The sequence below is a fragment of the Colletotrichum graminicola genome (assembly GCF_000149035.1).
Source record: "Colletotrichum graminicola M1.001 genomic scaffold supercont1.4, whole genome shotgun sequence".
Lineage (NCBI taxonomy): Eukaryota > Fungi > Ascomycota > Sordariomycetes > Glomerellales > Glomerellaceae > Colletotrichum > Colletotrichum graminicola.
The window spans coordinates 205,704-230,408 of record NW_007361008.1 but is presented as its reverse complement, the minus strand read 5'-3'; the positions used below and the strand labels follow the sequence as shown (position 1 = coordinate 230,408).

The following is a 24,705-nucleotide window of genomic DNA, read 5'->3' as shown; positions in this document are numbered from 1 at the left end:
TTCACTGTACAATGGCCCAGGGACTTACAGGTTGGTTCACGGCAAATGACAAGTCAAGTCGGTTAATATTGCATACATATCGACACCACTCTTATCATGGCGAGATATGAAAGACGAGCCCGGCTGAATACGGAGGACCCGATGAAATAAGTGTACTCAAAACGAGAGCCGCCTATGTCGCATTTTAATCTCAATTAGATATCATTTTGGTCATGGATCCGCTTGGAGACCTTGTTGCAGTAGACGCTCTTGCTTGCCGTCCCGTTTGGCTGCATCAAGGTCATGTTCTTTGTGCCTGACCTCGGGCCAAGTAATGCATAGGTAGGTGGCCATTCCTGAATCGGCCATGCCTCACCTTGTCAAAGCCTAGAGGGTCTGTCAGTTCTCTTGGATTAGCTTGCTAGGAAAGCAACATCACTTTTCTTTTTATAAGACCAATAAACATGTGGATTAACTTAGAAGACTTGTCATTATCAAGGAGTCAGGTATTGAAAAAGGACCATCTGATTTACACTCTATCGCTCCCCAGTTTGCTCCCAACGATGAATCTCGTCTCTGCCGCCTCCACCAACAAAGGAGCTGTTTTAGAGAGCCTAGTATAACATACACAGAGACAACAGAATTGTTGCCATGATCATTTAGTGGCGAACCTTGGTATCCTTGGGAGGGTCGTAGGCGACCTTTCTCGTCTTGACCCAGGCCCACTTGTACTTCTTGACCCAGACGCTGAGAGCCCAGAGGGAGGCCGAGACGACGAGCACCTTCATACCCATACGCTTGCGGTCGTCCATCTCAGGCTCGGCGGCCCAGTTGAGGAACTCGACAACATCCTTGGCCATCTGAGAGGTAGAGGCGGGGGTACCGTCTTCATACTCGACGAGATCATCGTAGAGGACACGGGCCATGGCGATGCCGGTACCGGGGAAGTAGGGGTTGAAGTTCATGCCAGGGGCGACGACGGCGCCAGCGGGAGGCTCCTCAGGGTAACCGGTCAACAAGCTGAAGATGTAGTTGCATCCGCCGTGGCGGGCCTTGACGATCAAGCTCAAATCGGGAGGGAGGGCACCATTGTTGGCGAAGCGGGCAGCCTCCTCGTTCTTGTAGGGGTCGGGCATGTAGTCGGAAAGCTTGCCGGGACGCATCTCGATATCGCCCTGCTCGTTGGGCTCGCCAGGGTACTCGTTCTCCTCGGCCAAGGCCTTGGCCTCATCGACGGTCAAGATGGTACCGACGAGAGTTCGGTAGGGGACACGGCTGAGGGAGTGGCAAGACGCGCAGACCTCGCGGTAGACCTGGAAACCACGGCGGAGACTGCAAAATGGATGTAAGCATCATGCCGGCCAATAGCCAAAAGAAAGAAAAAGGTGTTTCCTTACGCCTGGTGGTCGAAGGTCTTGAACCACTGCTCGTGAACCCAGGGGTAGTTGGTGGGGTGCAGACTGGAAATGATAGTTTAGCTGAATGTTCTTTTGTTGTTGGCTGCTCGGCGTCGTTCGCGATTATGCCTCAATCCAAGGGATTCCGGCATTCGAATAACCATCCCGCAGCAACCGTGTTCGGATAATTATGACTCACCCCTCCTCAGCAGGCGACCCGGCGTTCGCGGAGGGTCCGTAGAGGTGGTAGTACCAGGCCATGGAGCCCAGGGCGAGCGACGTCGACGTGATGGCAGCGAGGTTCAGTCGGGACGGGGAAGCTTCGGCACCAGCACCGCTGGAAGTAGAGGCCGCACGCTGCGTCAATCATCGTTAGTCTTCTGCTCCGGTCTCATTCATGTCCGCCAATGGCCATTGAGGCAAGTCCGGCGTGTCTGATGGCTGTAGGTCGGATTGCCTCGGGGAGATTGGAATCGTGATCAGCTCATCTGCGTACCTTGGAAATCGTGACGGCGCCATTTGTGAATGTGCGCGCCGAGCGCAAGCAGGACCTTGCCAACATGATGGGCGAACCGTATCCGCAGCTACAGAGACAGCCGCGAACAAAATGATGGGGCAATTGGTGGTTGGTCCTCTCGTGGCGGAGGTCGTTTCTAAGGTACAGTGGTCGAGGCAGGAGAAAATCGCTTGAGGCAGTTTTCGAGTGCCTTAGGTATGGCTTGCCTCTCATTGGCTGATGGGAACGGTCAATGACATCTTCCGTTCCGGCCGCTTTTCGCTTCCATCCTCTTACCCGTAGTTGCCCGGTCGCCGCCAGTTCAGCAGCAGTAGTTCCGACCGATTGTCCAAACCAACAGCTGTGGCTTTCGTCACGTTCAGACTGAGAAATATGCTCCACTTGATTGGCCTGGCTTGGATGCAACTACAGCGATCTACTACATGCATATCGCGACACGACATTGAACGCACGTTTTGTTCTCTTCATGATGTTAACTCAATTAGCTCAAGCCCGCAAGCAATCAATCCCAAGACTAGGCCACCACTAGAGGGGAAAACACTGTCGAAACCGCTTCTCCCATCCTCATAACTCATTGCATCATCAAAGAGAAACCAAGTGATCCGGAGCTTGGGTATCAATCGGATTTTATTCTGACAAACTACAAAACTTTTCGCCATCAACAAGGCTCACTGAGGCCTTGTATAACCGCCTGCAACCACAGGCCCTGGTATATGCATACAAGAATTCTCACCTATCCCTCAGGCGGTTGGTTACATTGCATCCACATTTCGAAACCCAGCCCGCGAAAACAAATGGTGAGAAACTTCTTAAGCATGGCCGTTCCTGCGAAGGACCTCGCGACGCTGCTTGACGGCATCGGCCAACTGGTCGAGAACAGTGACAGTGTCGTCCCAGTGGATGCATGCATCCGTGATGCTGACACCGTACTTCAGGCCCTCCTTGCCTTCCTTGGGTACCTTTTGGTTGCCTGCTGATGGTCAGTTTATGCCACTGAACGAAGCGGTCCGGGCAGTACTCACCCTCGTTGATATTGCTTTCAATCATCACACCCATGATACCAGTCTCGCCACCGGCAATCTGCCCAGCGAGATCAGCAGCAACCTTGGGCTGGTTCTTGTGGTTTTTCAGAGAGTTGCCGTGGCTGCAGTCAACCATGAGTCTCTGGGGGAGACCGGCCTTCTCCAAGGCGGCCTTGGCCTCCGCAATGCTCTTGGCATCGTAGTTGGTGCCCCGGGTGCCGCCTCTCAGAATGGTGAAGCAGTCCTCGTTGCCCACGGTGCCGACAATGGCGACGACGCCCGGCTTGGTCACGGAAAGGAAGTGGTGAGGGTGTCTGACAGCGCCGATAGCGTCAATAGAGACTCCGAGAGAGCCATCAGTACCGTTCTTGAAACCAACAGGGAAACTGAGACCGCTGGCCAGCTCTCGGTGCAGCTGGCTCTCGGTGGTTCTTGCGCCGACTGCGCCAACGGACAGCAAGTCGGCGAGGAACTGGGGCGAGATGGTATCGAGCATCTCGCTGGCAATGGGCATACCCTTGTCTGTCAGGTCGACGAAGAGCTGTCTCGACATGCGCAGTCCCTTGTTGATCTTGAAGCTGTTGTCGATATCCGGATCGTTGATCAGGCCCTTCCATCCCACTGTTGTACGCGGCTTCTCCAGGTAGGAGCGCATAACAATGAGTAGCTCATCCTTGTGCTTCTCCTTGGCTTGGAGCAGCAAATCGCAGTACTCGAGGGCGGCCTTAGGATCATGGATCGAGCAAGGGCCAATAATGACCAAGAGTCTCTCCTTCTCGTCGGTGCCGTTGACAATGGCAACAGCCTCCTCACGCCCCTGGAGGACGGTCTGCTTCGATTTGGTAGTTTGGGCGATTTCATGTTGGAGGAGGTCGGGAGAAGTCAGAGGGTTGTAGCCGCGAACTAGGGAACCAATTAGCCCACGAACGATGTGCAAAAATGTCTAATCCCATTCCTTACTTCTCCAGTCTTCGCTTTCGGCCTTGTTGCCGACGTTCTTGTTCTCGATAAAGAAGCTCTGCGGTGACGAGTGAGTCAGATTTGTGCGAGCACCAGGCCGGAAGGCGAGCGATAACTTACAGACATGGTGGCTATGACGAAGAACGCAATTTGAGTGAGGATTTAAAATGAGACTTGGGCTAGGAAAGAAAGGCTTCGGCAATTGACAAGTAACCTTTCTCGTCAGTATTACACTTTTTTTTAACCTACCCTTTCTCTGTTCTTTAGATTTCTGCGTTGGAGAGGGCAGCTTCGAGGGCCGAAAGCATGACTAGAGAGCAGTCGAATGAGCGAAGACTCATTTCCAGTGCCACCCTGCAGGTACCCCGCCGAAGACGGCCCCAAAAAAAATTGATCCAGTGCAACCCGCCACCAGCGCGAGGGGCATCCTTGCTGCACCGTTGTCATTGAGTGTAGCTGTGACGTCCCCTGTGGACCTGTTCAGCCGCCCGGAGTGGCACCACAAACTGGGTCTCACCGCCTGTGGAAGACCCCCCTCTAAAGCCCCGAAGACCGAGCGCTTGCAGGCGCTGTTGGCGGCCGGCGCAAGCTGCAGTTAATGCTGGATCGATCAACCTAGGATGACTACCTGACCAGTAGGTAGTTCACACCTCTCACATCCAACCTATCGGGGATGGTGAATCAAAGTACATGGTAACTACGTTCCTTTTTGAGGCGCCTTTCCGAGTCTAATGGGGGGTTGAGAAAGTCTAGCCACATCCAATCTACTGTATTAGTTCTGCATCTCAACACCACCGATATCGCTTCGACCTCGCCACCAATCATGAATAGCCGCCTCGTATCCGTATGACACCGCAAACCTACACTACAGCATCTTCTTCAGGGGCTTGTAAGCTTCCTCCTTCATCTGCTCGTAGCCGTTGAACCGTCCATATACCCATTTCAGAAGACTCGTGCTGGCCGTCATCAATGCCGCAGAGAAGGTAAATAACCCAACTCGCTGCACGGTGTTTAGGAGATCAAAGATAGGGTAAGGGTACCTGCGGCCTCTCTGTCAGCGGACTGAAAACGCATCTTGTCAAATGTGACACTACTCACCATCCGTTTTTGCTGTAGCAGAACTCGACCCAGCCCCAGTACAGGAAGGCAAAAGCCATGCTGATCGACATGGCCGAGTACGCACGGATCGTCCATGGCGGGCTGAACAGGACGAGGTCGAGAGTTAGGACGACAGCTGGGACCAGATGAAAACCGACGTCTGGCAGCCAATGGAGCTCGTAACCCTCCGGTATCAATAGCCTCTTGTCGATGGACCGAATTCCCCAGTACAGGATGCTGATGAGGACTTCCAGTGGTGCCGCCGTAGTTGACAGAGCGTTCTTCACAGAAAACAACGAGGGACTCAGCGTGATGTCGGCTAACAGTGCCGTGACGAAGGTCACAAATGACAAAGCCAACCCAATGTTGGTGAGGTGCTGGTAGTTCCCCCCGAAGCCCATAGCAATATCATGAGTGAGGCCATTGAGGAAGGTGAACGACGCAAGGAACGAGAGAATGCCGGCCCCGTGCAAGACCAAGGAAGTCGATCGAGACGGCGACTCCAGCCGCTGTAATCCATGTTTGGCCATCTTGATACGCTCCCAATTGGCGATGAGCTTTGGTGATCCGAAGTTGTGGTGGTTCGAATGTAAGTTGTTGTGAGGAGGAGGAGGAGGAGGGATGGGATGTCAGTTTTCGCGATGAGACGGTGGCTCGAAAGGAAATGAATTGTTGAGGGATGTCCCAGGGAGACAATGTCTGAGTAAGACTGCCCTTTCCGAATAAGCTCTCGGCAGCCAATCAAGGTATAGTAGGTTTGATGAATTGTTAGATTGACGGGAATGCGGCAACTTGCTACTGTCCGTCGGCATCAAAAGGCTTCGTCATCGTCATGAGGTCACTTCATTCATGGAGTCCCCGCCAGCGTGGTTCACGTCCCCGGCTGTGATCTCACAAAGCTCCACGCCGACAGCCCCGGCAAGCCAAGCCTGGAAGAAGACCCATCAGCGACATGCATATGCTGGCGGACGCTAAGATAAGACGACAAGATAAGACGATAGGCCCGCCGAGTGGGTCTCGCGACGAGGCTGTCTAGTGGTCATTCAATGCCTGTTTTGATTGGCTTTAATGAAAGCGTCTTTCCGAGCTCCCAGCTCGGGAAATTCCAGCCTTACAGTCGCGAAGCCGCCAAAGTTTACCGGTTTAAACCAATTTCCTTGTGACGTTCTGCCCTTGCCGCGCTTTATTGCACCGAAACTATGGCGGAAGAGGACGCCAAGGGGAACAAGAGGTCCCACGAGGACTTCGCTACCCAAGATGATGGTGCGTGCTGCTTGAACTGGAAGACGGCTCGAAGAGCCGCCTGCTCTTTGCTTCGCTTCGTCCCCTGCCATTTGTTGCGTTGAATCACCCGGAGCGGCAATGAGAAGGCATCAGGAAGAAACACACTGCGTTTGTGGCGAAAGCGACAAAGACGAGGAGAGAAGTAAGGATTGAAAATGCTAACGACCCCAATAGACAGCTCTTCTGACGACGACATGGGGCCCCAGCTCCCCTCAGAAGCCCCGAAGAAGAAGCGTCGAGTGCTTCCCTACGAGAAATTATACGTTTCTGCCCTCCCCAAAGCGACCCGATACTCAAAGTCGTTGATGCACAAGGAGCAGCTGGCCTTCGTGACCGTCACGCCACTCACGGATTTCATCATCACGTCCTCCATCGATGGCGTCGTAAAGTTCTGGAAAAAGGTGGCTCAGGGAATCGAATTTGTAAAGGAATTCAAAGCGCACATCGACGAAATCAAATCCGTCTCTGTCAGTCTGGACGGAAGGAGCTTCGCAACCGCTGGTGCAGACAAGACTGTCAAGATCTTCGACGTCATCACCTTTGATCTCCTGTCCATGCTCAAGCTTGATTTCGTGCCTCGGTGTGTTTGCTGGGTTCACAATAGAGGGGCGTCCCTTCCTTTGCTTGCGGTTTCCGAGGATTCCGGTTCTAGCATTCACGTTTTTGACGGGCGAGGCGAGAGACAAGATCCTATTCACACCATCAAGTCGTTGCACAGAAGCCCAGTGTCTATCATGGTCTTCAACGGCGTGTATGATTGTGTGCTGTCCGCGGACGACAAGGGTATGTTGGAGTACTGGCGGCCGGGTGGTGACTACGAGAAGCCGGACAATGTCTTCGAGTTCAAGGCCTCCACAAGCTTGTTTGAGTTCAAAAAGGCCAAGTCGGTTCCAACATCAATTACCATCTCGCCCACTGGGAAGCAATTTGCAACCTTCTCCCAGCCAGACAGGAAGATCCGAATCTTCGACTTTGCATCAGGCAAACTGTACCGGACGTATGATGAGTCGCTCCAGGTCATCGAGGATATGCAACAGGTGGGATCGGCCCTCCAAAAATTGGAGACCGTTGAGTTTGGTCGCCGGTTTGCCGTCGAGCGGGAGATCGACTCTGCATTATACAAGAACAAGGCAAACGTAATCTTTGACGAGTCTGGCAACTTTATCATATACGGCTCAATAGTCGGCGTCAAAGTGCTCAACACCTACACCAACCAGATTGTCAAGGTATACGGCAAAGATGAGAACTTTAGAGCGGTGAACCTGGCGATTTATCAAGGTCAGCCACAGAAGAAAGGCATCACCACGGTCGAGATGGGTGCTTCTGCCAACCCTCTACTCCAGGAGTCCGAGTCCAGGGACCCCATTCTCATTGCGACAGGAGTGAACAAGCAGCGGTTTTATATGTTCACTAACGACGAGGATATCTCTAAATCGGTGAGGGACGTCCAAAACGAGAAGCCCACCATTCTGGGTCACAAGAAGGCTGCAGAGGCCAAGAAGGCCGAGACAGGCACCGGAGCAGTCATCCACACGACCTATGGCGACATTCACATCCGCCTGTTCCCCGATGCTGCTCCCAAGGCCGTGGAGAATTTCGTCACTCATTCGAAGAGAGGCTACTACAACAACACAATCTTCCACCGCGTGATTCGCAAGTTCATGATCCAGGGCGGAGATCCCATTGGAGATGGCACCGGAGGCGAAAGTATATGGGGCAAGGAATTCGCGGATGAATTTAGTAGTTTGAAGCACGACAAGCCGTACACAGTCAGCATGGCCAATGCAGGTCCAAACACCAATGGCAGTCAGTTCTTTATCACCACGGAAAAGACGGTGAGTGCGAACGTCCCCTATACGAGTAACGAAAAAGTCTAGGCAACCAGAACGGAAGAGGATCGTTCTGTGTCTCGGCAACCCCCCAACCCCCACTCCCTATTGTTCCATCTAGTCCTTTCCTCGCCTTACCCCCAATGCCTTTCCTTCTACCAGCTACAAGCACGTAAACGGACCGGAGAGGCTAGGTTGGGGATTTGTGTCTCAGTTACTACCTCCCCTCGAATCAGAACGCAGCTGACAGTTGTTAATGCAGCCGTGGCTGGACGGAAAGCACACTATTTTCGGGCGTGCTACTCAGGGACTGGATGTTATCCACAAAATCGAGAACGCACGGACATACAAGGAGAAGCCAGAGGAGGATATCAAAATCCTCAACATCGACATAGTTTAATCGGCAAAGCAGCGGGCTTGCCAGCAGGGCGGCTAGCGAAATGAAATGAAATGAGATCAAATGGTTTCGGTACGCCCTTACTCTAGGGTCGCAGTGAGAAAAAGATATGCGGCCGTGTACCATCCCCGCAAGCCTGACGAGATGGCACATGAACAAATGGCTTTCACGATGCGGCCGCAGAGCCACTTGAGTCCATCCAACTGCCGAGTGAGGCTGTCCTTTGCTCACGTGGATGCAAGAGACCGCCTTTAGGCTGCTGACCGTCCGTAATCGGCCTGCATCACCGCAACCCAATTCGGGCCTGATTCTACCGGCCAATGGCCGTCGTACTTGAGTGGTCGGTCGGGACTCAACTCGGTCTTGACGCGGTTTACAAAACTGGCACGACGTTGTTTCTCTTTCCGGTCGCTGTCTGTATCTCATTCACGTCACGGGTAACGTAAATAGTGAAGACAGCCTCTCAACTCTCCTCTCCGAACGGAGATTACGTAGAAGCAGACGCCCTCCTTTTGTACATCCGCTACAAGTTCGCGTAACATGAACTAGCCAATCATCCATTCACCTTCGACCCCGCGCGCCTCGGTTCGGCTCGTCCCTCTTCTCATCGTGGGGACTGACGTCTTTGGTCTCAGGATGCCACGCCCAAAGAAGCCAGGAGCACCAGAGCCAAAACGCCGAAGTCGAAATGGATGCTGGTGAGTGCCAGCCGCCTGCGTGCAGAGTGCCTTGGTTTTTCGAGGAGCAGTGACTGACCAGCCAGCAGGCCATGTAAAGCACGAAAGGTGAAGTGTGGCGAGGAGCATCCGACTTGTATAAAGTAAGTCAAAGTTTTGTCTGCTCTCCGGAACTGCGAGTTCAAAACTTGAATGGGTGGTTTGGCGATGTTTCTCATACCTGTTCCTTGCTACCTGATAGTCTCGTTACATACATCATATGGTCCATCACCCAGGCGATAACAGTCTGTAATTAATATTATCCTGCATGGTATCCTTTATACTCATACCCACTCCGTGTCCCTCCAGTCCGAACGCTTTCTCGGCGGATCACTCTGTTGGGTACTGCACAAATCAAGACTAACACTCATCAGTTGTCAAAAGACGGGGGAGGCATGCGACTATAGTGTGCGTCTGAACTGGGAGGGTCGTCGGACAAAAAGATCACTCTCTTTCGGAATAGCAACAGAAACTGCCCAGTCGCCGAAAGCTCCCGTACAGTTTCAACCATCGTCTTTCAGTCATACGTTTCCCATAAGTAACTCTGTTCCGCAAATCCGTCCCAAGCCCACTATAAGACGCTCTCAAACCGCTCCACAGGGTGTCGAGCCCGGAAAAAGAAAGCTAGAACCTCTTGGGGCCTTGGAAGATTACCCTAACAAGGCAGACCCCGGTTCTTTCCATGCGATACCTCGGAGACAGACGCAGACACTCGCGCCGTCTCCCATGTCTGCTCAGCATACCGTTGACAGCTTCACCTCAATGCCGAGTTCCCATCAGACCGTTCCGGAAGACACCGGGAAACCTCTGATAGCACACAAAAGAACCAGGTCGCTGGCTGAATCAAGTGACTCTGGGGTACCGCGCCAGCACAGCTATATTTCTTCGCCGGCATCCTTGACGGGGTCGAGTCCCCCGGTATCTCGTCTCCGCTCCCGCACAGGCTCCACATCTGTTGGTTCTCCATTAACGCCGGTATCGCTGGTTCTTAGGTCTGAAGATGGCACGAGATCACCTATACTGAGTCTGCCATCACCCGTGTCCCCGGGGAGCAGTCGACTATCGGTGAACTACTTGCTATCAGGCTCACCAAGAACCCCTCATGGTCGTAGTACCAGCTTCTCACTGTCTTCGGGTACGCCTCTTGGCTCAGAAACTACTGACGGCGGAGCAGACGAAGCAGACGAAGCAGTGTTCTATGGGTATGATCATGGCATCAGAGACACTGATATAAACCACAACGATGACTTCAGAGCCATCTCTCAGACGACTACATACGTTCCACACGATTCCGCCTTCCCCAGTGGCGTGCACAACAAGGCGCCATGGCGTTTTGAACTGGCACAGGCCACTTCTGTGGGGGACGGATACTATAGCCAACCTGTTCCGATATGGATACCACACAATCTTCAACCTCTGCCGCCCAAGTGAGTCTCATTTCTGGCTTATATCGATAGAGACTGACGGCCAAAAGGCTTCGTGATAATTCCATGAATCTTCTGGTAAGTCAAGGCCTCCCAGTCCATCTCGACGCAACAGCTGACATACTTGCAGTACTTCGTAAGTAAAGTGATGGCAAGAATATAGCCATCAAGGAATAACGTTGAGAAACAGCACCACTTTCTTAATCACACAGCCAAAGGCAGGTGGAAATTTATGGCTTCAATATGGAAAAATCAGCTGACTCAAGAGTAGTTCTCGTGCCCTATGACGATCCCAAATCCAACCCTTTCCGCACCGTTCTACCACAAATGGCAGTCAGGAATGACCATCTCCTCAGCTTGCTTCTGGCATATTCAGGCAAGTTGGTCTGCATTGATCCTGTCCGTCTTGTCTAACAGGCTGCCTCAGCTGCTCATCGAGCAAGGCTTCTGGGCCAAAAAGAGCCACAGATGAGAATCGCTCTTTGGGTTCAGGACATCTTTCCGGCCCTGCGACAGGCCCTTAGCGACAGGGAGCAAATCATCTCAAACACGAGCCTGGCGACCGCCATCATGCTCGCGTCACTTGAGATCATCTCTCCCACGGCGTTCGGCTACGACATACCCTGGCAGCGGCATCTTAGCCTAGCCCGGGACCTTATGTGGAGGCGGTTGGCCGACCTACGCAGGACAGCGCATAGAGTGGAAGAGGACCGTGTATGTGCCTTCCTTTGGAGCTGGTTCGCATATTTGGACATCCTGGGATGTCTAAGCGGCGGGACGCCCGACGAGGATTCGTCAAGGTTCTGGCTGCTCGAGTACATGATGCACGGCGCCAGCGACGACCGGTATGAGATTGACTGCATCATGGGATTCACTACCAGCTGCGTACAGATCTTGGCGCAAATCGCCGATCTGGCCCGCCGCTGTGACGAGCAACGCCTCACCTCAAGTACTCCTTCGCCGCCCATCTGGACGCCCGGTACCGCGTTCGTTCAACGGGCAAAGCTGCTCGAACAGGAGCTATTGTACAGCATGAATGAGCCATCGCTTCCGTGCAAACACATACAGAGCGTTGGGGCAGGGGACAGACAGGCGATGGTTCTCATGAACGAAGCCTTCCACTGGGCCGGGCTCATCCACCTGCACAGGCGCGTCCTTAGCAAGCCATCTGGACACGCGGACGTTCAGGAGGCAGTGCGAAGCATCATCGTGTGCCTGGAATCCATACAACCCGGAGGATCCGCCGAGACGGGGTTCTTGTTCCCGATGTTCACGGCCGGGTGCAACGCGCTGCATGAAGACCAGCGGAGCAAGATATTGGAGAGATTCAAGAGCGTAGAGACTAACGGAATGACACAGGCACGTGTGCTCCTCCATATACTGTTGTCTTTTCAAGCTGACGTTTGGGTCTAGGTGCATAAGGCGAGGAATATGATGGAGAATGTGTGGGCATCGGGACAGGCATGGGAGCCCCTGTTGTGTACGGAATTCATCGGCTGAACAGAGAGATTTCTTGCCATGTAATACAGACGGCTATCTGTAAGCTGTTTTGCAGGCCCCTTGGGCTTGTTTTAGGTGATCTGGCGTTCAGGTGGCATTTCTAGGGGTATTCTTCTTCGTTTTCTTCTTCTGCTGGATGGGCACCATCGGGACATATGATGATGATACAGGTGCATATTTTTGATGGCACTCATGAGTTATGATCGACGCCGGTTGACGCACACACAAACCATTAATTGGGTGTTTGCGGGGGACCGGGGGACGTCTGTCTGGTGTAGCACTCGCTCGCATAGTTTCCTCGTTCCGAAGCTGGTACGCAGCAATTACATTCTTTACAAGAATGGCCTGTTTGATCCAATGGCCCAAGACGCCAGATAAATGTCATAGCCAATAGCCCTTCCCCGCCGGAGAGGTCTCCATCTCTTCTCGACCCGTTTGAATCATAGAACTTCTGGTTCATCATTTGCATTCCGGAGGGTGTATGTGACGTTGAGATACCTGTGCCGCATAAGCTCTGCTGAGCTGTCGGCAGTTGGATGTGGACTCGGAAACACGAAGATGTCTTTTCATTTTAGCCAGCCTCATTTGAATTCACACCATCTGAAGGGCAACGATTAGTCCTTTATTTCAACTCTACCTGTAGGATATACATCTCTCAACTTGGCCCCAATACGATGGTTAGCATTACCTGCATGTGCAGCCGTTCTATTCATCAGACGCCAGAACATCTTGATAGACTCTTTGATGAGAGCATAAACTCATTCTACGAAGAGTAAATATCGAGTGGATCTTATTAGGAGATATCCGGCTTGGCTGGTGAGAAGGGGGGGCGTGTCTTTTATTCCCCGATCTCAACTTGGGAAGGCCTTCCCTTTCCTTGTACATAGATGCATGGGAGAGACAACACCGAGAACGAATTAAATTCGGTATAAAAACCATCGACAGACGGGGTTGTATCATCAATAAATACAAGACGAAAGAGATCATAAGAATAATTCATCGGATATTCGTAAAGTGCCCCCCGAACCGCTACCTGCGACTCTCTGCCATGACCTTAAAGCCAGGTGGATGGGTCTGTCCACCAGCCAACGAACCCCTTTAGATCTCGAGGATTCCAACGCCAGCGACAGTGTTCTCGTCAGAGACCTTGGCGTCCTTGCCGTTGGCGGTGCTGAGAACGATGTAGACCTGGCCCTTGGGGCCAGCGGGGATAGAGGCGACGTACTATCGAAGGTCAGCATCTTGCAACGAATCACACCGACAGGTTCGCGCTGGGGATGGTCGTATGGGGAATACTCACGTCGGCACCGCTGACGGTGACCTTGCTGTAGTAGGTGTCCAGGCCAGAGAAGAAAACGGCATAGACGTCGTCGCCCTGGGGAACGGTCTTGGCCTCGACGGCAGCCTTGTAGGCGCCCTCGAAGAGAACGGCCGTCGAACCGCTGATCGCCTCGACGGTCAGCGCGGGGAAGGCCTTGAACGGCAACGCGGGGGTGCCAGGGGCGAAGCCGGCGATGAACTGCGCGGCCAGAGAGAAGACCTGGTTAAAGTTGAGCGGGGTGTCGAAGGGGGCGGGGAAGGGCTTCTGGCGGAGGGCAGCGCGGATGTAGGACGAGTGGCGGGCCTCGACGGTCAGGATGGAGCCCGCAGCGGTGAGGTAGGCCTTGTCGGCGATGACGGCGGCGGCACCGAGATAGGCGGACACGCCGACACCCTCTAGGACGCTGGCGAGGCCGATGAAGGACTCGGCGTCGGTAACGGGGAAGCTGAAGGACGGCTCGGGGATGGCGGAGGCCCCGAGGGCCGTCTTGAGGAAGTCGACGTGCGTCTGTGGTTGTGTGTTAGCGGGGGCAAGATTCCTCGAAAGACGTGCTGAGAGACAGTCTGTCTGGAAGTCTCTAGAGAAGAAGCGTCGATCTGCGTCTAAGTGGTTTCAAAACCGACCTTCTCGTCCTCGTAGATGGTCTGCAGGTTCTGGTAGAAGCTCTGGCCAACTTCGCCCGCGTACTCGCAGAAGTCAGACTCGGAGAACAGCTGGAGCCCCAAGCCGTAGAAGGCCCTCTCGAGGTACTCCAGAGTAAGTGCGTAGTTCAGGATCGTGGAGTCGCCTCCGGGAAGGGGGTCGTAGTTGGCCTTCTTCTCCAGGGGGGCGCCAAACACAGAGACGGCGGAGGCCGCCGCCAGGATGAGTGACGAGGTGCGCATTTCGACTGCCAGGTATTAGAATATGAGAAGTCAAGTAAACTATGTCAAAAGTGAAAAGGAACTGCGAAAAGAATTGAATTGTTTGGTAACGAGGGACTGGGGGTGAGTGAGTGAATGCTGTGTCTACAACTTTTCCCTCCCCCAAGTCCCCCAGCACTACGTTGTTATATACCCGGCATCGTGAGCATCCTCAACAAACATGACGCCTTCGAAGAGACTTTGCAATGAGATTATTCAAAGACAGCTTGATTCTGCTGGTCTCCTTCTCACTGCTGTCTCTGCCACCCCCGCTTCCACGGGCGAGGCCCGTTCCATGGAGCTATCGAGGGGGCAACCAGGGCGAACGCATGCTGACAGAATAGCCATATGGAAGAGTGGTTCACATTCCCGAGAAGCAGTGATGATGGTCTCATCCATCACACCGTAATAAGATGGCGAATGAACCGGTTGGAACCGCATCGTGACTGTGGAAGCGAACAGCAAGACCCAACGCCTAGGCTAGCTTGCTCCTGTTGATCGAAGTTCATGGTTGCAAGTACTGCTGGCGCGTAGAGGGATGTCATCGCACAGGGGGCCGGAGAATTTCTCTGTCCGTTCAGGGATAGGTAGCAGAATGCAGTGAAATATTTTTGACTTGAGACTCGCACTGCGATCTGGGGTGTCTCGGCTCAAGGCATACTACAGGACCCGACCGTTAACCCGAAGGCTTGCTTCCTTCCTGAGCCCAGGCTTGTCGGAAGATGAGCATTCCGGGCTCGTTAGCCTGCGGGAGAGGGAATGTCGCCCTTCCCACCAAATTCATGCCAAATGTTCACGTTTGATGTAGTTAAACCTCTACAAGCTTTTTGGGGCTGGTCTCCTTAATCACTGAAACCCGGGAAGAAATCAAGGCAGGGGGTATTGGCTAGCTATCACATTATTTCCAACAAAATACACTAGATTTTGAAGGCATCTGGGGGCCCGAATTCCTACTCAGGTTTCAGTGATCAAGAAGATCCAGACTAGAGAATGCGGCTACGGAAAACGGCTTGCCAAGCTGCTAAACCCCCAATACAGCGGCAATTTGGGCATCACAGATTAGCCTTGACATCTCCGCCGTACCGAACCAGTCGCAGAATGGATGGCGTCAGGTCGGAGATCTTCTTGAACCCAGCTAACCCCATGGTCAGATCAAGATCGGCGAGCAGCCCGGCAATCACAGCCTTTGCGCCCTCCTTGCCCGCAATACCCAGACCGTAGATGGCGGGGCGTCCAACAAAAACGGCCTTGGCCCCCAGGGCTAGCGCCTTGACGATGTCAGCCCCCGTCCGGATCCCGGAGTCGAACATGACGGTGAGTTTGTCTCCAACGGCTTCGACGATCTCCGGGAGCATCTCCAGCGAGGCCACGCCGCCGTCGAGCTGCCGGCCGCCGTGGTTGCTGACGATAACGCCCGACATGCCGTGCTCAACAGCAAGCTTGGCGTCTTCGGCGCTCAGCACACCCTTGAGAACGATGGGACCGTCCCAATGCTTCTTCAGCAGGGCCAGGTCCTTCCACCCATGGTGCTCGCCTGGAAAGGCCTCGCTAAGCCAGTGTCGGGAGGCGCCGATGACGTTTTCCTCGACAACGTCGCCGTCGTTCTGCTCGGCGAACTTCCTGCGGAAGACAGGGTCGCTGAAGGCGACCGCGTTGCCCGTGCCGGCGATCTGGGGCAGGTATGCATTGTCGAGGTCGGTGGGCCGCCAGGCCAGGGTGACGGTGTCGAGAGTCACGACGAGGACCTTGTAGCCGTTAGCCTTGGCGCGGCGGAGGATCGAGGCCGTGATCTCGTCGTCCATCGGCCAGTACAGCTGGAACCAGCGGTGGTGGTCGCCGCAGACCTCAGCAACCTCTTCGATGGTCGATGTCGCGGCCGTGCTGAGCGTGTACGGGACCTTGAGCTCCGCGCAGGCCGCCGCCAGGCCCGTTTCCTTGTCCGCGTGGAAGATGCCCTGTACCCCGATGGGGGCCATCAGGACAGGCGTCTCTGAGGTAGAGTGGGTGTCTTAGAACATGTGTCTCTGGCCAATTTGCGAGCATTCAAGCTCACCATAAGTCAATCCAAACAGCTCAGTTCTCAGGTCCCGAGGATTGTTGGGTCTCAGGAAGCGAGGCACGATCTTCCACTGGCGGAAGGCCAGGCGGTTGGCGTCCATCGTAGACAGCTCCCCGGCTCCACCGAAGACATAGCCAAAGGGCTTGGGGTCCATTGCCTTCTTGGCCTGGGCCTCCAAGCCATTCGGGTCCGTCGTCACGATGGGCAACTAACCCGATATGATGCCATTTTGGTAGATGCTGACGGTGTATGATGAGTAAGGAACGCGTTCATCGCCGTCACCGAAATCAGCCATTGTGAGTAGGCAACCAACGTATGCAAAGATTCTGACGATACAAAAAAGTCACTGTAAGATACTAGAAGAATAAAAAACAACTTGCGCTGGGTATTGATTTAGGCCAGAGTGCTTGTCAACTATAGCGTTACTTGGGAGATTGATAAGGTGAGAGAATAAGGAACGAAGGGATTGTGGAGGGAGCTGGTATTACCTTAAGTACCCTTTGCTCAAAGAAGGTTCTGCTTATTCCTTCAGCTAGATGCCTCGGCAGCGGGCTTATTGGGGCCGATTCGTCGGGGTAACACATCCAGTAAAGTAAGCATTGTCGACACAAATGCTCGGTATCCTGCTCGGAAGCATGACGTTCAAGGGCTCAATACTTCCAGCTTCTGTACATTATTATAGAGGCAAACAGCTTCATCACGTTGTTTTGGGCGGAAACTTGTCAGCGAACTAATATCCCGAGTGAGATGATGCCAGCCAGCTTGTTACCCCTTACAGCTCGACACCTTCGTTATTGGAGTTTCTGCGGGCTCAGACTCCATCCCTGCAGGCCCCACCCCGGACTGCCAAGGAACCCCGCTACCGAGTTCAATTAACCACCCCGCGATCTCTCCCACACCCGCAAAACACCATCCCGCGATCCGGAAGAAAAAAAGAGAAAGAAAAAAAAAGGAAAAAAGAGCCCACCCGCCAACCTCGGAGCCCAACGCAACAACACACCTCGCTGCCTGCCTCCACTCGCGCGCACCATGTTATAGCACCTCCCTTTCCCACCGTCTACGATCGGAACAACGCACACACCGTACTCACGCCATGGACATCGACGACATCCTCCGCGAGGTCGACCCGGTCTCGCACTCTGTCCCCTCCGAGACACGCGACCTGCAGGCCTTGACGCGTGCCTGGGTGGCGGAGCGCTCCGCGCCAGAGCTTCTAGAGTGTGTGCACTTGTCTTCCCCCCCCCCCCCCCCCTGGGTGCGGGTGAAAGAGGAATCAATTGACTAGCTGACACGAGACGCGTCAGATGGCCCGCCGACGGCCTCTTTGAGCGCGTCAACGACCGCATCAAACGCCAGATCGAAAAGGTCGAGGACATGACGGGCGACATGGACCCCAAGACCAACTTCGCCCTCATCGTGATTCAGACCGAGCTCGAGCGCTTCAAGTTCATCGTCAGGAGCTACCTCCGCGCCCGCATAGCAAAGGTGCCGCCTCTCTCACTCTCTCATCCCCCCCGGGGGGGCATGCTCGTTCGGTTTCTAGGTTGACGACGGAATCAGCTAACACATCCCTGCCGCCGCGACAGATCGACAAGCACGCCCTCCACTACCTCTCCTCCGCCGCCCTCCGCGCCCGCCTCTCCGAGACGGAGCTCGCCTACGCGACCCGCCACCAGGCTCTCCTGCACAACCACTACCTCTCCTCTTTCCTCTCCTCCTTCCCGCCGCAGCTCCAGAACCTCAACGACACGGCCGGCAACATCAGCATGATCGACGGCCCGGACCTCGATACCGCCGTCTTCATCCGTCTGCTGCGCGACGTCGACGTCGAGGGCAAGGGCACCGACTCCGACGGCTCCCTGCCGGGGCGGGCGGGGGATATCCTGATCCTGCGGTGGTCCAGTGCCAAGCCCGTCGTCGACGCAGGGGACGCCGAGCTGGTCTGACGGGGGAAAGGCTGCCCGTCTGTCGCCACACGCAGACGGAAGAGCATAGCCCATAAGACCCCAGATCGCGCGAGGCCGAAAGAAGCCAGCGCGAACGCTCCGCGCACCGTCCCGGAGGTCGGCAAGAGCTATCCATGTTACCAGAGGCCAAACAGCGCAGCCCATCCGCCGAAGGAGGGGGGAGGGGAAGCGCACTTCAGCCCTCTCGGGGTCTTCTAATCCGGGTTTTCCCCAGCTGACTGGACCGGACATCATCGCCTGGCCCCAAAGTCCGGGGGGAGCGAGCTGGGGGGGCATTTGCTTCTTCATAATGGGGTAAGTTAAAGAATTAGGTTGGGGAGGGTGGAGATGAGCGCAGGCCCCGCGAACAACCTCGCCGGCCATAACGTCTGGGGCTCACGGCAGTCCACGGGCTGTCGAAACGGAACAAACTTTGGACTTTGCGGACGGACGTTCTCGAGACGGAGTAGACAACCACCCGTCTCCGGTCCCTCGTGTGAAGTCCAGACTGCCCGCATCGTCAAGTTGCTCTGGCTGGGCCCCTTCGAGATCAGCCGATGTACCAACCAGACACAACCGGTGCGACGAAGAGTGCGGTTTGCGGAAATGAGGGCACCCCGAAGTGACAACAAGTTCAAGTCGGGAGGGGGAGGGTAGATAAAAAGCTACATGTCACAAAAGCGTGATGATGGAGGGAGGGATAAAGGCTTATCACATAGCAAAGTCCGTATAGTGATTGCAACAGAATATGGTGATGCGTCATTATGAAATATGAAATAGTGCGTGTCAATCTACACTTTCTTCTGGTGGCCGGCGCCTTTTTTCCAAATGATCCCCGGCTATGAATGCGCTTTTTATGATCAATCGAGATGTTGCCCGCCATACATTGCTAGCGATATGGAACCGCATATTTCCCAGAAAAACAAACATCATCCAACGATGATCCAAAAACGCCGATTCATGCAGGTTGCCGAGTTGTTTCATCCGGTCCCCAGTCGCCCGTCCCAAATCCGTCCCCATCCAGCCCGTTCGTCTCCATTTCATCATGTCGTTAAATCCCGATTGCCTCCTGGGCCGCGTGTCCTGAGCAACGAGTCCACCTACAACGCAAAAGCGTTACCCAATCCCAAGACGCCGGCACCGCCAATGCCCCTCGTCTCGCTATTTTGCCGACTGCGGCCGGGCACGACGACCATGCCCTTATCATTGTCGAGCTTCAGCAACACCTGCGACGGTCTCCGCTCGAGCCTGCTCTGCTTCTGCAGCGCAGCGATGCCGAGCAGCGCCCCACGGAGGCCAATATCGAGACGCCGGGGCTCCTGAAGCCCAAAGAGCCCCGCCGTCGGCGATGAGAACTGCCGCTTGTGCGAAAAGGGCGAGTCGAGTGATGCCGCGCTTGAACTCGGGCGCGAGAGCAGTGGGCGCGGGATGGAGAGCTTGCGCATGTGGGCAAAGTAGACATCACTCGCCTCATCTGGGAGAAAGAAGGATGCCCTCTGCGGCCAGTGTGAAAGGGTCATTGACGTATCGTCGTGGACTTCGGCCGTGTCGACCTCTTGGTCAAGGAGTTCCGGGTACGGCATGGTGGGCTCGGAGGATTCTGAGTAGTCAGAATCCCCCGCCTCGGACATCAATGGTGGAGGACTCGACTGTTTCAGGACATCTTCCTCATCGTCTTTGTCGCTGAATGAGGGCGTCGATGTTGGCGTGTTCGGGACTTCCGACGAGACGGAATGGGTCTCTGCCAGGGTTAGGGAGGACGGAACCGGAGGAGTTGGCTTGGAGGGGTGATGGCTCGATTCGGGGGGTTCCATTGAGAGCGAGGACGGCACAACGGCTTCGGGGGTGCACGGATCGGATGGCTCGGGGGCAAAAGGTGCAGGGGTGGGAGAAAATTTAGCAGCTCGAGGAGTAGAAACAACCTCTATTGCTTCGGGGAGAGAAGGAGGCTGGATGGCCTCGGGAACGTGTGGAGTGGAAGTGACAGGTTCAATCGTGTCAATGAGAGACGTACAAGCACCGACTTTGACAGTCGAACCAAGAGTGAATGCAGTACTCTCGGCAATGGTAGCGGACCCGATCGATTGCGGCGACGGGGCCTTGTTCATGTTGCCCGAAGAAGGAGAGGCAGAGTCAACAAGGCTGAGCGAGGGTGTCGCGGCGTCGAGAGCAAAAGCATCTTCATAGTAGGCGGGGGAGTTGAGGCCCGTCTCCAAGGCGGTCGCGAAGCTCGAGGGGCTCGGCATCGAAGCCAAGACGGAGGGGGATCCCACGTCATGGAACTCGGCGTCAGAGTCCTCCTCGTCTTCTTCGACGATGGTTTCAATGGCGTATTCCAAGAAACCTTCGAAGGATCGCGGAGGAGTGGAAGGCCTCGGGCGGGTCTCGACTGGAGTGATGACAACCGCTGGCTCCTTCTGCGCCGACTCGGATTTTCCGTATACCTCAGCTGCAGCCGCTGGCTCCGGTTCCGACACGGTCGCTTGTTCTTCAGAATCAACCGAGACGCAGCAGTACTCCAGCCAGCCTTCGAGCGAGGGCTCTTTGGCGGCTAGTTCTACCTTTGCATCAGGTGGTGCCGTCGAAGGCGCGGGTGCGAATTTAGGGCCAGCCTCAAACTCTGACGCCACTTCCCGGCCCTGAATGATGGCATCCTCAATTGCGGGCGAAGACGAAGACTCGGAGTCGCTTAGCGACCGCTTCTCGGATCCAGAGTCAATCGACACCACAGACTGACGCGAAACGGAGCGGCGCCCTTTGCCCATGAGGCTAAACTGCCGCGGTCCGTTGAATCGCTGCATCGTTGGTGTCGGCGGCCCTGCCAAGGAATCGTCGGTGAGGTCGCTGTCGGAGGTATCGGAACTCGCGATGTTCGGGTTGACTTCAAAGTGCTGAGGCGTTCCGGAAAGCGTTCGCATAAACGTGGGCGTGAACAGTAGGCTCTCGTGAGGCGATCCAATGTCTCCGTCGACAAGGCTCGGGGTGGACGAGGACGACGAGGGATATGTAGTCTCGCCGTCCTCGGTCACGGAGAAGGACAAGGGGCTTCGGCCAGGAGAACTGGCCTGGTCTTTGAAGGCGACTGCTTTGGCTGGGGTTTCAGGATGTTGCGAGGGCCCCACGGTGTCATTGACGCTTTCGGGAGCCGACTCAACCCCTCCACTACCACCCTGAAGCGTTTCACCTGGCGAACCCGAAGGTTCGGACGACTCAGTGAAGCTCCCGCCGAACGACGACGGCGCGACCCCATTGGGTGTCGAGATTGGGAGCGGGCTGCTAGGAGCACAAGCTTCCATCTCAGCAGGGTCACTCGCTGCGGGGACCGGTCGCTCGATGGTGCGGATGTTCTGCGGCTCGCAATCGGTCAGGGAGCACGTGTCCTTGATGACCATGACAACATCAGACCGGATCCGTTCCTTGAGCCTCGACACGAAACGTTCCTTCAAAGTCTCGGGATCCTCGTCTTGACGCTGTCCCGTCGCGTAGGATGGCGAACGGGCCACGAGCGTTTTGTCCAAAACGAGATGGCCACGTTTGTGGACCATGAGCGTTATACTCATATCGTTGCCGCCAAGAATGTCGGCAACGCCCGTCTGCACTCTGTCAAGAATGGCTTTGACGGTCCGCCGGCAATAGCAGGCAGTTGAATTGAGACACACGGCGAATGGTTTCTCGGTCTTCCAACCGCGCCCAGACAGCTCATAGACTGTGATTCTGAGATCGTCCATCTCATTCATTTCCAAGTCAGTGTCATCCCGAACCGATTCAAAGGCTTGCTGGAGTTGGTCCAGGAACTCCTCGCAGTCGAGGCCGTCCGGGTCCTGGAAGAGGAGGAGGTTACTGTCCAGCTCGCGGCGCAGGTGCCTATGGTCCAGTCCGAGTCGGTTTTGGATATGGAACCCGACGTGGACGGCGTCCTGCTCGGAATGGTGGCACTCATCCAGGAAGTCGAAGGCGTTGCAAGAACGATGCTGCCTGTCAAAAGCCATCTTCCTAACATCCAATGCACGCTGCATTGCCGTCGACAAGACCCAGGCCATGTCCTCGCCGTGAGACAGCGTCAGCGGAGAGCTCTGGTTGCTCTTGAGCGTGAGGGTGCGCTGCCATTCCCGTTGTCTGCGTGACTTGCATCGACTGCGGAAGGACAGGGTGATATCGTAGCCGGGGACGAACTCCCAGTCTTGCGTGGCCTCGACGAAGCGTGACTGGGGGATGTGAAGGAGCGAGACGGGGTTACTGAGGGGCTTTAGTAACTCCAGGTCGCTCGAGGGCCGCTCGCTGGTCCTTCCGTGCATCCATCTAAAAGACTTGTCATGAAGCTTCATGAAAGAACCGATGATGCGGTCGGTAGAGCGGGCGATCTCCATGGCGGAGGGCTTGTCGAGGGGATGCTTTTGGTAGGAGCGGAAGGATTTCGTGACCCAGGGTTCCGGGCCTCCTCGGTAGATCTGGTAGATGAGCTCGAAACGCAGTGGTTTCCCCTCGCCGATCTGGGGAATGTTCCTCCTGAGGGCGGCCGAGTCTCTGCGGGTGAGCAGCTCATCTGAGCAGTGCGTCAAGCGGCGCACAAGGGCGCGGCATATCTGGTCCGTGGGCACGAAGGCGTAGGAGGACTGGTAGTGTCTTTCGTAGGTGAAGTCCAGAGAGGGCTGGAACTTGATGCAGACTTTGACAGCCAAGGGGGCTTGCGAGGGTATCGGGGCGGTTTTCGGCTCCAGGAGGCCAGCTGCGGTTCGAGGCCGCCCCGGGCTGGAGAGAAGAAACCTCCTCTGGAGGGCCGGGGCGCCGAAATGCGACGTTGAGGGACGGACGAGATCAGGCTCGGCCATGTCCGTCTAAAGGTGGTGATGGGATGGTGAGAGCAACGCCAACGGCGTCTCGGTTAAGTTTGTAGAGTTTGAATCCCAGTTCCACCAGACTTCAAACCATACCCGTCAGACAATAGTCCGGGGGAGGGGGGAGGGGGCGACGGGGGGGGTTTTTAAAAAAAAGCGGTTTTGGACAGGGACGATACAAAGCAAGTAGTACTGGCTGCCCTAATGCAGGACGTCTCCATCAAGCCGTGCGTCGTTCCAAGAGGGCCAGTCAAGAGTTGCCCAAAGAGGCAAAAGAGGTACTTCTACTTTTGGCTACCTCGACCAAAAGAAAGAGGGGAAGGAGGGGAGGGGAAGGGGGGGAGGGGTGTCGAAGAATATTGACGAAAACGGGCAGGGTGGAAGAAAGCAAGGAAGCCAGCAAGCAAGCAAGCGTAGGTATGTATGTATGTGCTGCAGAAGCGAAGAAGAGCCCGCGCACGCTGCCAACCGCGGCGGCGGGTCGCGTGAGGACTTTGTATGAGATGTTGTGGCTGCGGTTGTGGTGTGGTGCTGACGCGCCGAAGGGAGAGGTTGGGCGACCCATGGCATGATCCTGCCCGTGCATAGCATACACAGCTTTCTTACAGGGGAGGCCTGGCCAACTGGAGGAGCCTCTGGGCGGGAAACTTTGGTCTGCAGGACAACCTCATATTACTTGTTTGGAGTTATCAGCCAGCTACTATACCTAGTAGTGGGTGATTTTGGTATGTGTGTATGTGTGAGTGGGAGTGTGCCCTCCGGGTTGTCAAGAAGAAGGGGTCGTCGTTGGGCCCGTGTCGCAACCTTTTGGGTTCCCTCGGTAAGATGGAGAGCAAGATAAGGCTGGTGGTCTACCCAGGTATCATCTACATATCTGATGGCGGATGAACAACCAACCACCTACCTACCTACCTACCTAAGTTGGTGATTGACTGGTAGAGACAAGACTAGACGGCAGGAGCGGGAGAGAAACAACAAGGAATGTCGGTGGTCTGTCTGGTGGTTGTCTTCACATGTAACCAACCACATCCACATATCCGTGTCGTGTACCCGCACAGCTGGTAAGAGCAACCTGGTAGCCAGCAACAATTGACTCGAACGGCAGGAATGATTGCCACGGTGATGACAAACGCGCGGCTGCATCGCAGCGTCGTAGTAGCGAATGACGGCAAGACAACACAACCAGACAACGACTCTCTCTAACCCACCAATCCCGCTCGTTCCGTCCCTTACATCAATCACTAGACGCCAGCTGCCCGAAGAAAAAAACGGGAGGGAGGAGAGAAGAAAAACATGAGAAAAAAAAAAGGAATGAAAAAGGGAAGAAGAAAAAAGTGAGGCAATAGGGCCGGAAGACGTGTTGGACACCAGAATATGCCACTTGGCAGCCGCGATGACTCCTCCCACTTACCTTACTGCATGTCGCATGTCGTGCGTGCGTGCCATGAATCCGCAGCGTCGAGTCCTGTTTCCGAGGTGGTGAGGCTGGCACATGCATGCGCTCCTGCCTCATCCAACG

General features: G+C 55.1%; 9 protein-coding genes across 9 annotated transcripts; 3 read left to right on the top strand and 6 right to left on the bottom strand.

Moving 5' to 3' along the window:
• Positions 1 to 638: 638 nt before the first annotated feature.
• Positions 639 to 1,938, bottom strand: GLRG_01371 (cytochrome C1 family protein; the record flags this gene model as incomplete). Its single annotated transcript, XM_008092056.1, has 4 exons — positions 639 to 1,311; positions 1,377 to 1,439; positions 1,576 to 1,733; positions 1,873 to 1,938. The coding sequence occupies 4 exons, from the start codon at positions 1,936 to 1,938 to the stop codon at positions 639 to 641; spliced, it is 960 nt and encodes a 319-aa protein (XP_008090247.1).
• A 764-nt stretch (positions 1,939 to 2,702) lies between these two features.
• Positions 2,703 to 4,001, bottom strand: GLRG_01370 (3-deoxy-7-phosphoheptulonate synthase; the record flags this gene model as incomplete). Its single annotated transcript, XM_008092055.1, has 4 exons — positions 2,703 to 2,863; positions 2,916 to 3,818; positions 3,876 to 3,933; positions 3,996 to 4,001. 4 exons carry the CDS (start codon positions 3,999 to 4,001, stop codon positions 2,703 to 2,705), a joined length of 1,128 nt encoding a protein of 375 aa, XP_008090246.1.
• Positions 4,002 to 4,740: 739 nt separating this feature from the next.
• Positions 4,741 to 5,503, bottom strand: GLRG_01369 (uncharacterized protein; the record flags this gene model as incomplete). The annotated part of the gene is made up of 2 exons (XM_008092054.1): positions 4,741 to 4,915; positions 4,974 to 5,503. 2 exons carry the CDS (start codon positions 5,501 to 5,503, stop codon positions 4,741 to 4,743), a joined length of 705 nt encoding a protein of 234 aa, XP_008090245.1.
• A 669-nt stretch (positions 5,504 to 6,172) lies between these two features.
• Positions 6,173 to 8,486, top strand: GLRG_01368 (cyclophilin type peptidyl-prolyl cis-trans isomerase/CLD; the record flags this gene model as incomplete). Its single annotated transcript, XM_008092053.1, has 3 exons — positions 6,173 to 6,236; positions 6,432 to 8,092; positions 8,349 to 8,486. 3 exons carry the CDS (start codon positions 6,173 to 6,175, stop codon positions 8,484 to 8,486), a joined length of 1,863 nt encoding a protein of 620 aa, XP_008090244.1.
• Positions 8,487 to 10,689: 2,203 nt separating this feature from the next.
• Positions 10,690 to 12,036, top strand: GLRG_01367 (C6 zinc finger domain-containing protein; the record flags this gene model as incomplete). The annotated part of the gene is made up of 4 exons (XM_008092052.1): positions 10,690 to 10,701; positions 10,754 to 10,759; positions 10,895 to 11,003; positions 11,051 to 12,036. The coding sequence occupies 4 exons, from the start codon at positions 10,690 to 10,692 to the stop codon at positions 12,034 to 12,036; spliced, it is 1,113 nt and encodes a 370-aa protein (XP_008090243.1).
• A 1,185-nt stretch (positions 12,037 to 13,221) lies between these two features.
• On the bottom strand, positions 13,222 to 14,328 carry GLRG_01366 (uncharacterized protein; the record flags this gene model as incomplete). Its single annotated transcript, XM_008092051.1, has 3 exons — positions 13,222 to 13,347; positions 13,424 to 13,951; positions 14,068 to 14,328. 3 exons carry the CDS (start codon positions 14,326 to 14,328, stop codon positions 13,222 to 13,224), a joined length of 915 nt encoding a protein of 304 aa, XP_008090242.1.
• A 1,070-nt stretch (positions 14,329 to 15,398) lies between these two features.
• On the bottom strand, positions 15,399 to 16,700 carry GLRG_01365 (FMN-dependent dehydrogenase; the record flags this gene model as incomplete). Its single annotated transcript, XM_008092050.1, has 3 exons — positions 15,399 to 16,336; positions 16,400 to 16,613; positions 16,671 to 16,700. The coding sequence occupies 3 exons, from the start codon at positions 16,698 to 16,700 to the stop codon at positions 15,399 to 15,401; spliced, it is 1,182 nt and encodes a 393-aa protein (XP_008090241.1).
• Positions 16,701 to 17,498: 798 nt separating this feature from the next.
• Positions 17,499 to 18,351, top strand: GLRG_01364 (uncharacterized protein; the record flags this gene model as incomplete). Its single annotated transcript, XM_008092049.1, has 3 exons — positions 17,499 to 17,623; positions 17,710 to 17,890; positions 17,992 to 18,351. 3 exons carry the CDS (start codon positions 17,499 to 17,501, stop codon positions 18,349 to 18,351), a joined length of 666 nt encoding a protein of 221 aa, XP_008090240.1.
• A 1,100-nt stretch (positions 18,352 to 19,451) lies between these two features.
• GLRG_01363 (uncharacterized protein) lies at positions 19,452 to 23,180 on the bottom strand (the record flags this gene model as incomplete). Its single annotated transcript, XM_008092048.1, has 1 exon — positions 19,452 to 23,180. The coding sequence occupies one exon, from the start codon at positions 23,178 to 23,180 to the stop codon at positions 19,452 to 19,454; it is 3,729 nt and encodes a 1,242-aa protein (XP_008090239.1).
• Positions 23,181 to 24,705: the final 1,525 nt, after the last annotated feature.